This window comes from Natator depressus, chromosome 10, assembly GCF_965152275.1.
Source record: "Natator depressus isolate rNatDep1 chromosome 10, rNatDep2.hap1, whole genome shotgun sequence".
In the NCBI taxonomy this organism is placed as follows: Eukaryota; Metazoa; Chordata; order Testudines; family Cheloniidae; genus Natator; species Natator depressus.
The window spans coordinates 27568701-27582869 of record NC_134243.1 but is presented as its reverse complement, the minus strand read 5'-3'; the positions used below and the strand labels follow the sequence as shown (position 1 = coordinate 27582869).

Sequence of the window (14169 nt, the reverse complement as noted above, 5' to 3'; positions counted from 1 at the left end):
ATCTGTAGTTCTAGATAGACTCAGTGAGACTACACACATGGGTAAAGTTACCCACTTGTGTTAATGTTTATAGGACCATTGTCTAAAAGCAAGAGTACTAAACATTTTACCTGGCATCAGTTAAGTGAAAATTGTAATTTATTCAAAAAACAAAACAAAAAAAGACCATAAAAATCAAACGAAAAAATTCAGGGCCCCAGATTCACTCCAAACTTTTTTAGAAACTTAGTTACATTTTATGAATAACATTAATAGATAGACTCAGAGTGAATTCAGATCTAAAATGAACTCTTGGCACTTGCGTAAGTATATTTACAGTGTAGTCTAATATAATTTTAACTAAATTTATAACTGGTGTGAAAAGCACCAAGTTTGAAAAATAGAAAATTACTTTCCAAGACATAGTCACTTTAGCTGTACTTAATTTTATTCTTTGGGGGAAAATTTATAGATAGACCAATGATAAATACCTTTCTCCTCTTTGTGCCATGTTAGAGAGACTACAAACAACATGTGCATAGATATTTTTTATGCTGTGTAATTTTCTTTCTGGCATAGGGGATTTATTGTTGTACCTTTCATATAAGTAAGGAACGTTATGCTTTTTATTTATTAGGATTTTTTCCATTGCTAAGTAGGACAAAGATTTTAGAATTTCATAAATACTTTTGCTTTTATTTGAAAGAAGGTTTTTTTGTCAGCAGCAGCCAGGGGAATAAAATACCCTGTGTTGATATGTATTGTTTCAGACTTTACCCTCTCGTAAGTGCCTGCTTGACATAGTGGTGTCCAAATGTACTCTGGACCTCTGAATGTAGCATAAAGATGTATTACTGCACATTTCTTTATTTCGTGTCTTGTGAATTATATTTGTCATGCAAGTTATTATGGAAAAAGGAAGCTACAATGATTATGCTTACAAAGTTAATGATATTCAGTAAGTGGATAATTTTATAACAGTTTTGAATTATTTTCTTAGCTAATCTTTACAAAACCTCGGCAAATGGTTTAGCCCATGCCATAAAAACCAAACAAAACTCGATAACTATATGCCGTATTGTACCACCTATCTGTAGAAAAACCCTAAAGGGGGGAGGCAGGAGCCTTGTGGACTTTCTCTTACATGCTCCCCTTAGCAGAATGTGTATAGGGGGCAATAAGGGTTATAGGCAATACAATCCTTCAAACCCATAGAATTGGTGAGTGCTACTTCCCAGTCTTTCCATTCTGCCCTGATGGACCCAGTTTACCTCTAGTCGCATAGTTATCTCACAAGTTTTGCTGTCAATGCCTGAACATTCCCATGGAGTCACAATGGGGACCCAGCAATAATAACCTTATCTTTGATATTTCTGAAATTTGTAGGGAGTTCCCGCTCACCAATGCCTCACTGGCCTATCTCTCAAATTTAATGCTGGTTCTTGGAAGCCTGTTGGAACGGGAGAGGAACAGGAAGGAGAGGGATATTCATTGGAATCAGTTCTACCCATTTCCAGTACCGTTAGGATTAGTTTCCCACCACTGGCAGATGTGGAAGGGATCATAGGAATCTGTTGATTAATTCTTCTTCCCATGATAATATTTTATTTGTATGGTATGCTGTGAAAATGTTATCTTGTTCATGTACTACTTGGAGTTGTAGTGTGGATGTGTGAACCATTTTTTATATTAAACCCAGGAAAAGTCCTGTCTCTCCTTCTCTCACACTGAACTCAACTGACTTTTTAAAAAAGGTTTTAATATATTTTATTTGGTTTAAATTTAGGGAAAAACATTTAAAAATGCTTCTACACTTCACAGGTCCACTTAAAACAAAGCGGAAATGGTAAAATATCAGGAGAGGAAGGCTGCTCTTGTAGTGGTTGACTTGACTCAAAAAGGGAAGTACAGGAATTTTTGAAGATCGTTTGTCCGGGTGAAACATCCATCTAAATTTTGTATATCAAAGACGTTTGGATAGTTCAGATACCCTTCAAATAAAGCTTCTGAATTTCTGATGCTTCCTTGACCTGGAGCTTACCTCCACTTCCTTTGGAGTTCACCCTGTTGCTAGTTATGTCTGTGTTGTACCATTACTTTATGCGTACACCAAGTGCAATTGTAATGAAAGGTAATTACAGTCATTGGAGATGTACTGTGGTGAGATATGTCACCTACATGCCTCAATGTGGCGGGGGTGGAGGAGGGAATTGATGGGGCTGATGATGAAGGGGGACAGCCCCAGCAGCAAGGGAGAGAGAGTCTTGCTGAGGGACAACGGGAAGCTCCTCCCATATCCCCCGACTTGAAGTCTCTGGCAACAATTGTGGGGAAAGGGGTGCTGATTAGTCAGCATCCTCCTGCTCAAGGATTTAACCTGGAGCAAGGGCCAAGTAGAGCCTTTTTCAGCTCTGTTCAAGCACCCCACCCTGCTCACTCAAAACTGGGAATGGGAATCCAGCCTGGCAGATGCTGCAGGTCTAGCTGATTGTACATTTGGGCATCAAGAAGGAATTTTTTGCTCCCATAGGGCCAGTTAGCAGAGGCCCAGGGAGTTTTTTGCTTTCCTTGCAGCATCTTCAAGCCACAGTAAGTTAAGTAGAAATGTGCTAGTACCTAACTGATGTACTTGGTTGAGCTGTTAATTTGTCACAACTTGCAGCTGGTTTCCAATACAGTTAAAAGGAGAAAACGAACAATTCCGAGAGGTAAAAGACCTGGAATTTTGCTGATTGGCCTGGGGCTCATGGCCCATGAGCCCTCTAAATTTTGACAGGCCATGTGTGCAAAAAGTTTCTGTGCAAATTTTTGTGCGCGTGGTGTTTCGCCGTGTGCACGGGGTTTAGGATCTGTGTGCGCATGCACACGTGCACAGCTTAGAGGGAACCGTGTTCATGGGATAGGGCCAGACATTGTGGCACTCAGGGGGGCCAAGGTCCCCCACCCTTCTTTACCTTGCTGGAGGGTGGGGGGGAACAGAGTGTGCTAGAACTCTGAAAGAGCTGAGTCCTGGGGGGTAGGCTGAGGAGAGCATACCTCGACTAGTTACATGTTATATGATAGGAGACCTGTAACCTCCATACGGTAATCTCTTAAATGCCTTGTATAGAAGAGTATGGGTGATGGGCAGGTAGCTCCCCTCCCATGTGTTTAATGAGAGTTGCTTTGTCATTTAAAATCCATCCATGTGTCTGTCCTCATTTTGCTGCTGTGTCCGGATCAATGCATGAATGTGAGTTATTGTTTACACCCAGTAGAACTACAGTGGTGTATTGTGGTAGCTATGTACTTTGCCTTATGTAATCAAAGAACAGTAAATGAGACAACGAGACTTTCTTCTTGACACAAATATGGCCCCCAAATCCACACTGCAATAAAACGTCCTTATAAATTTTACCTTATTATTTTCCTAACCACAGGCCAGGTGGTGCATGCGGGGGCCGGGAGAGGTAGGAGAAAGGTGTGGTGTACTTAATTGCTATTACAAAAGGACTGGATCCTATGTTGTTTATTTGGAATATTTCATTAGTGCTGAAGACAGAATTTATTGTATTTATTCTTTTTAAATTTGTAGACCTACCTGTGCTTTTCAATCTGTTTCAATCTGTATATTTTTTCTCCTTGTAGATTTCGAGACAACAGATGAGTTGTGAAAGAGAACAACTAAGGGTAAGTGCAACGATATGCAAAATGCTCTTCCCTACTGTACAATAAGCAGACTCTTTCTCATGTCACAACAAAAGATTCTCTTGAAAGATCGACTGCAGCTTTTGGGTTCCAGAGAGGAACATATTCATCTCAGCTAATTTACTATTGATTGTGTTGGTTAATATTGTATATCTTATTATGAAGTACCATTACAGTCTGGATGATTTTTCAAATATAATTTATTTGGATTTGGCAATTAATACTTTTTTCGGGAATCTGTCTGACACCTGGGTCCTTTTTTTTAATGTAGAAAATGAAGCCCTAGTACTTATAAAGGTCAAATGTCACACAAACCTTTCCCATTGCCAGATTGTTTGAGATGCTGAGATATTCTTTTTTTCATTGTCTGTGCTACGCATGTTTTCAGATAAAAATTAATGTCAAGATCAAGAGCAAATTTCAGAAGAGTTAAAGTATTGTAGAATATTATTTATTGTGGTTTTGTGGCATGCTCTGTAAATAACGGAGTTCCTATACCCAAGTTGCTCCCTCTTTGTTTTGTTTTTTTCCTTTAAAGGAAGTGCCAGATTGTCTTAAGTATTTCAGTCTGTGTTGCATTTGAACTTTATCTGTGCAAATGCATCTGCAGATGCTTTTTCAGTAACAATATGTGCATGCACAATTGATAGGTTCTAATACTTGTGCAAGCTGGTGTTAAAATGTATACACATACAGCAAGTATTTTTAAGAATATGGCCAAACAATGGGAAAGCTAGCTTTGTCATGCCCTATGTTGGGTGTTTCCTTGCTAAAACTATATTAATAAGAGTTGAGAGGCAACTTTGTAGTACTGGCTCTGTAAGAAGATGTATATTTCTTTTTATTTCCTTTAATTTTTTTTGTTTTGTTTTTAATTTTTAGAAGTAGAAAATACCACCACCTTCTTTTTGTGGCCTTAAGACAGGTACCAAGCAGCAGCAGTTCTGACAAGGTTTACAGAACATTATGTATAAATATAAACAAATATTCCATTCACAGTATGTGTTTCATGAACTTAATCAGATGTTTCTTTTTAAATTTCATTTAATTTTTTGCTATAAGCTATTACTTGGTTTTAACAATATGATCTTTCAGTCACACCAGACAGTTGGAATGCATCAAAATTATGAAAAAAGCAGTTAGGATAATCCTGCTCACTATGTTGTATTCTGTGAGGTATACTTTTTAATTATTTTTGTACGGGCAAAATACTTCTTCCTTGGTATTTGTCTTGCTGATGTAAGGTGACTGCACTAATGTTAACATGGAGATTTAGGAGGTGTGAAGATGCTCTGTTTTGTCATTAGAGTTGTAATGTCTCAATGGAGCCAGTTGCCAAAGCTGAAAGATTGCCATGAGTTGTACATCACTGGAGGGCAGTCTTCTCGGGAAGAAATAGGGCCATGAGAACCAAAAAGGAAGTTTTTTGTTTCTTTTTATTAAACTTTCTTCTCTGAATTGAGGAAAGAGGGCAGGGAACTCTCAAAATCTAAGGGAGGCAGGCTCACAAATCCTTCATATGTGTGGTTTTGTCTGATTACTGAGTAAAATGGCCTCTTCCCGCTTATTTTCCAGCAACACCTATTCTTTCATGTGATTTTTTTCCAAATTATTTTATTATTGCATCACAATTTTAGAACTACTAGGATCATTTTTTTCTATCCAATCAACGTAAAAAAAATGTAGTAATCACTCTGATTGAGGGTCGCTATCAGAGGTGTTTGTGTGCCTTCCTGGATATGTGCTATCATGTCTATGTACCAGTCAGCTCCTGCCTGAATTTAACCCTTGTAGTGATATACCAACCAATACAATAACAAATAAGTGTCTGGAAGATACCATATTCATTGTATAGTACAGGCATCTTAAGTTAAATTCCTGATGTCCAAGCATTATTATGATAGATTGATGCAGGGCAGTATGAAGAATGTTGTATTGCCATTGTTCTATCCAAACATAACTGAATATGAACAATACCAGAAAAGAAGCTAAGAAAAAATGAGTGGTTACTTTTCCATCCCATGTGCTGAACATTGATTCACAGTCAGGTGCATTGGAGGTGTTTTGGGAGTGGGGTTTGTTTTTTGTAACGAGACTGAGCTTTACCACAAGCTGTAAGTGAACTGCACGAATTGAAAGAAGTTATGAAAGTCCCCACATGGCAAATAGAAATTTTTCATGTCTACTAAAATTACATTTGAAGCAACGTTGTCTAAAGTAACAACATAAAGAACACTGAATGAATGACTTGATTGAATGAAAGAATAAATGTGGGTGGAGTTAATAAAAACAGTGTTGAAGCCATCATACGTTTATGGTCAGATATGACAGCTTCTTACTCATCAAATCGGATTTCTTAATTTTCTGAGTCTTATTTGCTTAGAGGTTTTCACCACTGTTAGTACTGAAGGGTCACTATGGCTGGGAAAGAAAGTGGCGAATTCTGTTGTCATTCACATAACAAAGTAAATGGTCAATGAAATTCCAATGGCAAACTTTCACTACTGGAGATGACATAAAAGGTAAAAGAGACTAGTTTAACTTCAGGTGCCAGGCTGAGACTGCAGAGAAGGCAACCTTGACATGGATGTCATTGAGTGAATTTCAGCATGTAACTCTTAACGTCATTGTGTCAGAACCACTTTTCTGATATGATTGCATTTCAATTAAAATTACAATATACCGGTATATAGACAGACCTATATCACTAAAACTGGAAGACAATTAGAAATTCTAGAATTTGAAAGCCATCCCACAGTAGCAAAAATCCAGGAAGACTGCAGTAACACCAGTGTGGAGCTAAGTAAACTTGAAGCAGTCCTAATTAAATATTCTCCCTATGCTGCAGGTAAGCCGGAGGGGGTGTGACACTATCCATCAGTGGATGTGATTCAAGAATATCTGTGTAACAAATTCCCACTGGGAACACAGTGTCCATTTAATGAATGTGTGCCAGGGTATTACAAATTCTTTGTTAGCTATCCAATCCAGCACTTGTACCATGAGCCTCACTTATACCTATTAACTCCAGTAAGCCCTTTCTGCCAAACTGACAATGTCCTGGCCCATGACAGACAGTCCTCAAGTCAAGGATACTCCTCCTAGACACAGAGCAGTGATGCTTTCTGGTTTATTGGGAGGTTGTAAGAAAAGGTGCTCTGATCAAACCTTGATGATAAAGCAAGGTTGGGGATGGTAAATTTGGAGATATTTGGCCATGTCCAAACTAGGAAAAATAGGTCATTCTTAAACACAATAGCTAACACATTTTTAAACCTCTATCTCATAATACAAATACTTAAAATCAAACGAGACATGCCAATGATAATTCACCTTGATAATTTATCCATCTGGTGTATCCCTTTCAGACCCTTTGTCTACTTTGGTTACTTTTAGATTCTAAATTGAGGGCAGAGGCTTTCTGATCTGGTTAGTTAGTATAGTACCTAACATAATGAAACTCTGCAGCTGATCAGGCCAAGGGTACTCTCACTGTATAAATGATAAATAATTATAATCATTAAGCAGGGTTGTGTGTCTGATCCGTTCTGTACTAAAGAGCTGAATAAGGCATTGGCCACCAGTTAATGACTTAAACAATTGTCTCTTCAACCTATTATCCATGTCCTCTTGTGTGCTAATCTGTATGCTGATTGGAAGTTAATGTTTATGAGGTCTACATTATTTAATTGAGATCTCTCCAACTCATCAATGCTACAATAACTGGCTGAAATGGAAAGTAAAGGACTTCACATTTAGCACACATTGAGTGATTTTTTCCATTGATGTATATAACACATCAGTTAGACTTCTGAAAGCTTTTTCTACTGTGCCACCTGGAGCTAAAGTTTGCAAAGCCATTATGCCTTTCTTTCAGTTGTCTCTATTAGCAATGATTTTGTATTCCTATATTCCATCTTGAATATTCATGATTTCATATTTCTAGAATTTCTTATGTTGCCCAAGTGTAGTGCTGCCTGACCTGGCTTGGCTCAGGGTAAAGTTGTATTAAAAGTTAAAGGATGTTCAAAAGGAGTTAATCAAAGAAACAAACCATCTCTTGTTTCTCCAAGAGTTTTCCTCCATCCAAACACTGATGTATTTTCAGCATCTCTTCTAACAAAAACAATAATGTTATCCAGTCACTCCCTCCCTGTTCTGTTTTATATTCCCCAATCCTGATATTTAAACCCCTTATCAGTGATAGATTCCCTCTCCGATTCTCTCAGCACTACATCCCACCTCAGTCACTGTTTGTTGTTTTATGGCTGTATGGATGATCTTGTGGAGCTGAATTTAATTCTAATTCTGATGCCTTAAAATTGTCTGTGAAAACACAAACCTCACAGCTTGCTCAAAATCATTTTAAAAAACCTATTTCATCTCATATTTGTGCCTGAAAAATCAGCCTTTGAAACATGAATCATACAGCTTATTTAAGGCTGTGAAGAAGCTTAGGATCGCAGCCTTAGGTGGAAATAAGCTGTAATTCATAAACCTATAAAAAGCACAGTGACTGACTCAGAAGTCTGTCTGCTGCTTCTAGTGAACCTTCCTTACTGCTGCAACTTTAACCTGGGGTTATGATTTTTATCAGAGCCTAATGACCTTGTTTAAACTAAAATCCTAAACTAAACCTTAGTGGTTCCCCCAGCCTTCCCTTCTTCTAAGAGGTAATCATTTTCCATTATAAACTGTATGCAATTTTTAAGTTTTGTATCATATTATGTGCATGAATCTGGGTGTCTAAACTAGTGCATTTGATCCTTGTGCAGTAATACCTTATGAGCACTGTAAAATGGGCATGGAACTGTTTTAAACCCTCATGTAGGAGGGTTTATTAATGTGCCTTCCTGTGAATACCAATGAAGTCTAATGGTAAAATGGTATGATTAAGTCTCTTGATCTTAAATCTTGGGTGACCTAATTGTGACTCCAGTTAACAACTTTCTTTGCATGCATTCATTAGTGGGAAACATTATATACAATCATCAATTCCTTCTGAGATCTGGAAGATCTAAGAGGCGCAGAGCCTCAGTACTACCACTTGAAAAGAGAAAAGCATTGCTGGATTTGGTCATTAATAAGTCTTGTAATATTTCCCTAAACATAAATATATCAAAAACAGTAACATGCACACAAAGGCATGTTACAGAAGTATAAAGGTCATGCCACTTGAGATGGGCATCGGGGAAAGAAATTGAGAGGTATGTCTTATTCACGCTGAAATGTACACAATGACAATAATGTGTGATTCTCATTTCTATATATCATGTCCTGCAGTGCTCACTCACTGCGTCAGTATATGTTACTGTTGGGAGGGGAATGCTTAACTCTGAGTTCCAATTTTCAGGGTTTGTGCTAAATTTTTAATATAATTTTAATATTTTATTTGTTGTGTGCTTTCCTATATGAAGTGGATGTTAGGTCTTTAAAACCTTGGACTATTAATCTGAACTCCAGCATTCAAAAACAACAGTGGACATTCAAGGGATTATAACATTAAAAATTACTGATGGGAAATTATGGCCAGATTTTCAAAGTTAGATGCCCTCAATTATGCATGTACACTTGAGTTCACCTAACTTAAATTTGCAAATATCCAATGCTCAGATGTGAATTGGGTATCAAGCAGGCCTTTTAGTTGGCCATGTGTACTCAAACAATGTACCTGATATCTTTTCCATTTTTGTTTTTTGGTGGTGGTGGTTTTCCCCTCAGTAGATGAGGTCAGCCCTACCTAAACGTCCCTCTCCTACCATTGGAGCTACTCAGATGCACCCTTGCACCCACACACAGCCCTATTACCTCGACATGGCTGGATACAATTGCAGGACCAAGACCTTATTTACATCACACTTGATTTGAACAAGGGTTTGAACAGCACTGACAGTTCCCTGCATTCAGGCCCTTGCCCACTCCAGGCAAGCTATTGCCAGGAGGTGTTATTAAAAAAACAAAAACTCCCAAGTTGGTTTGTCTAAGTCCACTTTCAGAAAGAGTGTGTGACTGACTGGTCTAGGACAACACAAGCAATGGTATTCGGAGCCTTACGTCTGCTCTGGACTCAGGATCTCTTCAATCTTGGCAAGAATTAGATGGCTCTCAAATAGTCATGCTTGGCTGGATAATTAACTTCTGCACAGACTTCAGGAGAGCTTTCCTGTCTGTGTAGAACACAACCAAAGTGTAAAACCAGTCATTGGACGTCTCCTAGGGTACTTCCCAATTTAACCAAACAAAGCAAAGCAGAGACATGGTTTTCTGTAGATGCCACACAAATGTTTCTGCTCTTGAAGTAGTCCCACCCTGCTGTTAAATGGAAAGCTACAAAGATACCACCTAGTTACATGGTGTCTTTATTTATATGGAAAATTGTCAGTTTTTTTCCATTTTGAAACAGTATTTCTCTGATAATAAAGTTGTTGCCTTTAGTTTCTCTTCCAGAGGTGGTGTCGGGACAATGGTAAGGACCTTTCCATGATTACCATCATTTTTTTATTACCACTTGAATTAGTAATGAATTTTACTTGTTATTGTCATACTTCTGAAATGCTTCTCTTGAGGATATCCCTTCTTAGTGGCACATAGTTTATTCCTCTCTATCAGAAAAAATATTTTCTGGTATAAAAAGTAGTATAATCTGTCTGCTTTCTTCTATCTTTACCCTTCCATTCTAAGTACCTACTGGAATGATATAGGACCGCAAGAAACAGTGTGAGTTTTTCCAAGACTGTTCTTACTTCTCCCTGCAGTTTCAAATACTGGCTCTTTCTGGTAAATAATGTATCATAACTTCAGCTTTCCATTTCTGATTGTAGGGAAAGACACACAAAGTAGGTCATAGCTAGAGTGAAGTGCATTCTTACTCCCTTTTTAATTAGTAGGACACACTGAACACAGCATCAGTATATGAAATAATCCTTAATGTGAAGTAAACATGAATATTTCTGTACAAATTCCTGATTTAATTTTAGATTAAAGGACTCTAGGTCTGTATTTAAGTTGCGAATGAACAGGACTGACCTATGAAAGAGGTAAAGAAAAAATAGCTTGTAAAATAGGTTATTTTCGTAAAAAATCCCAATTTTCATTGAGGGGAGTCCTATGATGTCACAAAACTTCAGGAGCATAACGTAACCAAATCAATGAAAGAAACTGTGTGCTTAAGATACAGTATTTGCATATCCCAAAGGGATATCGTTTTCATTCTTCTTATTAAAAAGAGATTCTCTTATCTGAGTTACATAAGATCTCCTGCCAGATTTCTTAAAATATGTTTCAAACACAGCAGTCAAAATATATTCTGTAAACCACTTGGCAGGATGACTGAAGCACAGCTAATCAAAACTGCATGATTAGCACATTCTCTTATGCTTTCAGCAATAAGAGATTAGAGTGAATAGTCAGACTACACATTTATATTACACACACAAAACTGTATTAAAAGAACGTTAAGGTTGCACAGGTTGCACTCAAAATTTAGGAAATGCCAGAATTAAAGTTGCCTGTGCAACCTTAATTCAGCCCCCCTTGTGTGTATGCATTAAGATACTATTTTTAATTACATGATCTCATACTCTTCTTACCCACAGGACAAAAAAATCAGACTTTCAGAGGAAAAAAAAGTCAGCCTGAAGTAGATAGCTTGCAAAAATTCAACCCAAATGAATACAATTTGGCAAAATCATAAGCAACCAAAAACAAGGTTTAAAATGGGAAGTGTCGGGGATACACACACACACACACACACACACACACAAATAAAATATACAGATAGATATAATATCTGTATAACATTGAGGAGGTCATCCTGGAAAGAGGCGACCTGCAGCCATATTTTAGCTGAGAGATCTACATTTATACCCAGCAATGACTTGACCTCTGCTATACTAATTCTGTCTGTGTTCCATATCTACCATAACTAGAATTATTTTTAATAATCTTTTAATCCATCTTTTAACTCCTCAAATGACAGCAGTGATGTTGACAATGTCTCAAAAGGAAGATAAGTTTATAGAGGTTCTAACTTTCTCCATGCCATTTCCTGACTATCAAGGTCACGTGGGACCCTCAATAGTCCCCGGATTGTGTTGGGGCTTGGGTGCATGGTTTTCTGAGTGCATGGACTTAAGTTATGGAATCTCCTCCCCCTTCATTGATCTGAAAGATCCTGAGATGTTCAGAGCATTTCCAAAAAACCTTTCTGTTCATCCTGTGTTTTGTTTGTTTCTATTGTTTTGGTTTTGCAGTGGAACAGTTAAGGTTTTTGAGTCCAAGTTTGATGGAGAGGTTTTTTTTTGTTAGCCTTTGCTAACATTACTTAGTGGACTCGTGTTTTATTGTTTTGTAAATGTTGTTCCCTGGTTGAGCAGACAGTGGTGAGAACAAGACAGCCATTGAAAATATTGTATTGAGTGAAATTAATTTTGGGAAATGCATATAAAAATTACAAAACATATTGACTGATTCCAAGGGAATTATCTTCTAGGAAGATAATAGCGCCCTCTCTTTTACATATTGCTTTCGGTTTCAGGCAATCAAATCCTATAAACTGTTTTCCCCATGTGATCAATGTACTTCCATTATTGTCTTCACAGCCAATTAATATTTGTGATACAGTTCCTTCCTCCCTCTTCACTTTCAGTTGTATAAACTAGTCAAGTTTACTTTTTCACTTAAGCTTTTAGGTTGTCATGCTCTGTTAAACCGCTGTCAAATTTGACCACAGATGTGAAATTGTTAAGGTGACCTCCTCTATATAATTTGTATACTGGTCCAATAAACTCCCCATATATGCACCATAGTACTTATAGTGGAAGTATTGCACAGCAGGGTTACACAACACGGCTTACATAAAGGGTGAAATCCTGGCCCAGTTGAAGTCAATGGGAAGTTTACCATTGACTTCAGTCTCATCAGGATTTCACCAGAAGTGTGTACATATTCTTAACCTCCTGAACAGTTTGTTAAGTGAAATAAAACAGAACAAAAACAGTTGTATTCTGTTGTTCCATTCCACAGCAAAATCCCAAATTGTATTGAAAGTGGAGTCCTATGTGTTAAACAAGAAGGATTTGATTAGTGTAAAAGACTGTGAATGGCTAACCAACTACAAAAGCAGTTTCTCCTCCCTTGGTGTTCACACCTCAACTGCTAGAAGAGGGCCTCATCTTCCTTGATTGAACTAACCTCGTTATCCCTAGCCTGATTCGTGCTTGCATATTTATACCTGCCTCTGGAAATTTCCACTACATGCATCCGACGAAGTGGGTATTCACCCACGAAAGCTTATGCTCCAATACGTCTGTTAGTCTATAAGGTGCCACAGGACTCCTTGCCGCTTTTACAGATCCAGACTAACACGGCTACCCATCTGATACTTTATTAGTTTAGAATCTCAGCAGCATTAGATGTTTTCCAAGGAACAGGATAGAGAAATAAAAATCTGCTGCTAAAACTGAACCAGTTAAAAAATTGTGGTGTCTTTTTAAGGTGCCGTGACTTTCAAGACATCAGCAAATTTCAACTCAGCAACGGGTTATTTCTATTTTTGGGAGACAGGACTGAGCATGGACATAATTTAAAAAGTTCCCCTATTGTTAACATAGTTCTTCCAGAGTGTGAAAAAAAAAGAACTAGATAAGTTCATGGAGGATAGGTCCAACAATGACTATTAGCCAGGATGGACAGGGACGGTGTCCCTACCCTCTGTTTACCAGAGGCTGGGAATGGGGAACAGGGGATGGATCACTTGATGATTACCTGCTCTGTTTATTCCCTCTGGGGCACCTGGCATTGGCCACTGTCGGAAGACAGGATACACGGCTAGATGGACCTTTGGTCTGACCCAGTATGGCTGTTTTTATGTAAATTTGAACAGAGCTAGATACCATCTGTCTTCCACACAAAGCCTTGCAGCAAATCTTTATTTGGTCAAAAGTGTTTGTCTTAGTCAACACTATTCACTTCTCAGTGTTCCAACAGGCTCTGCCAACACAGCATGTGGGTTCTGAAGCCAGATGGGCAATTCACATCCCCCACTTGAATCTGTTCAATGCCTCCGTATTGTGTCTTGATTAAGGCAAAGCTGGGAGGCATCATCGCCAGTTTGGAAACCATCAGTTTGTACATCTAACCCTCTGTTGTATCTTCCATCTCTTCCATAGAATTAAAAATGTTGTGCTAAAAACAAAGGAAATAGTGGTTCAGATGCCTACCTATGTCTGTCTAATTGTAGTCCTAAGAAATCTCCATCAGTTTGTGAAGAAGGCAAAACTTTGAGGGCCAAATTCTGCCACTGTTACCCACATTCTGTGCTTTACTCCATGCGCCATCCTGATGCTTTAAATGGGACTAAAGCAGAGACGGGTCAAAATGAGAAGAGTTTATGTAGAATTATCATTAAAACATTAGTTTTCATTATCCTCAGAACTACATCTCCAGATTATAGAAGGCTGTGTTTTCAAAGTGCAGTATAAATAAAAATTACAACACAGAAAA

General features: G+C 38.0%; 1 protein-coding gene across 31 annotated transcripts in view; it reads left to right on the top strand.

Moving 5' to 3' along the window:
- The window catches only part of RBFOX1 (RNA binding fox-1 homolog 1), a 2406891-nt gene that overhangs the window by 1799543 nt on the left and 593179 nt on the right, over nucleotides 1–14169 (top strand). For all 31 annotated transcript variants that reach the window (XM_074965499.1, XM_074965501.1, XM_074965500.1 and 28 more), the window contains one exon: nucleotides 3607–3648. In XM_074965499.1, the coding sequence (XP_074821600.1) occupies nucleotides 3607–3648 (42 nt within the window). The remainder of the gene's footprint in view (nucleotides 1–3606; nucleotides 3649–14169) is intronic.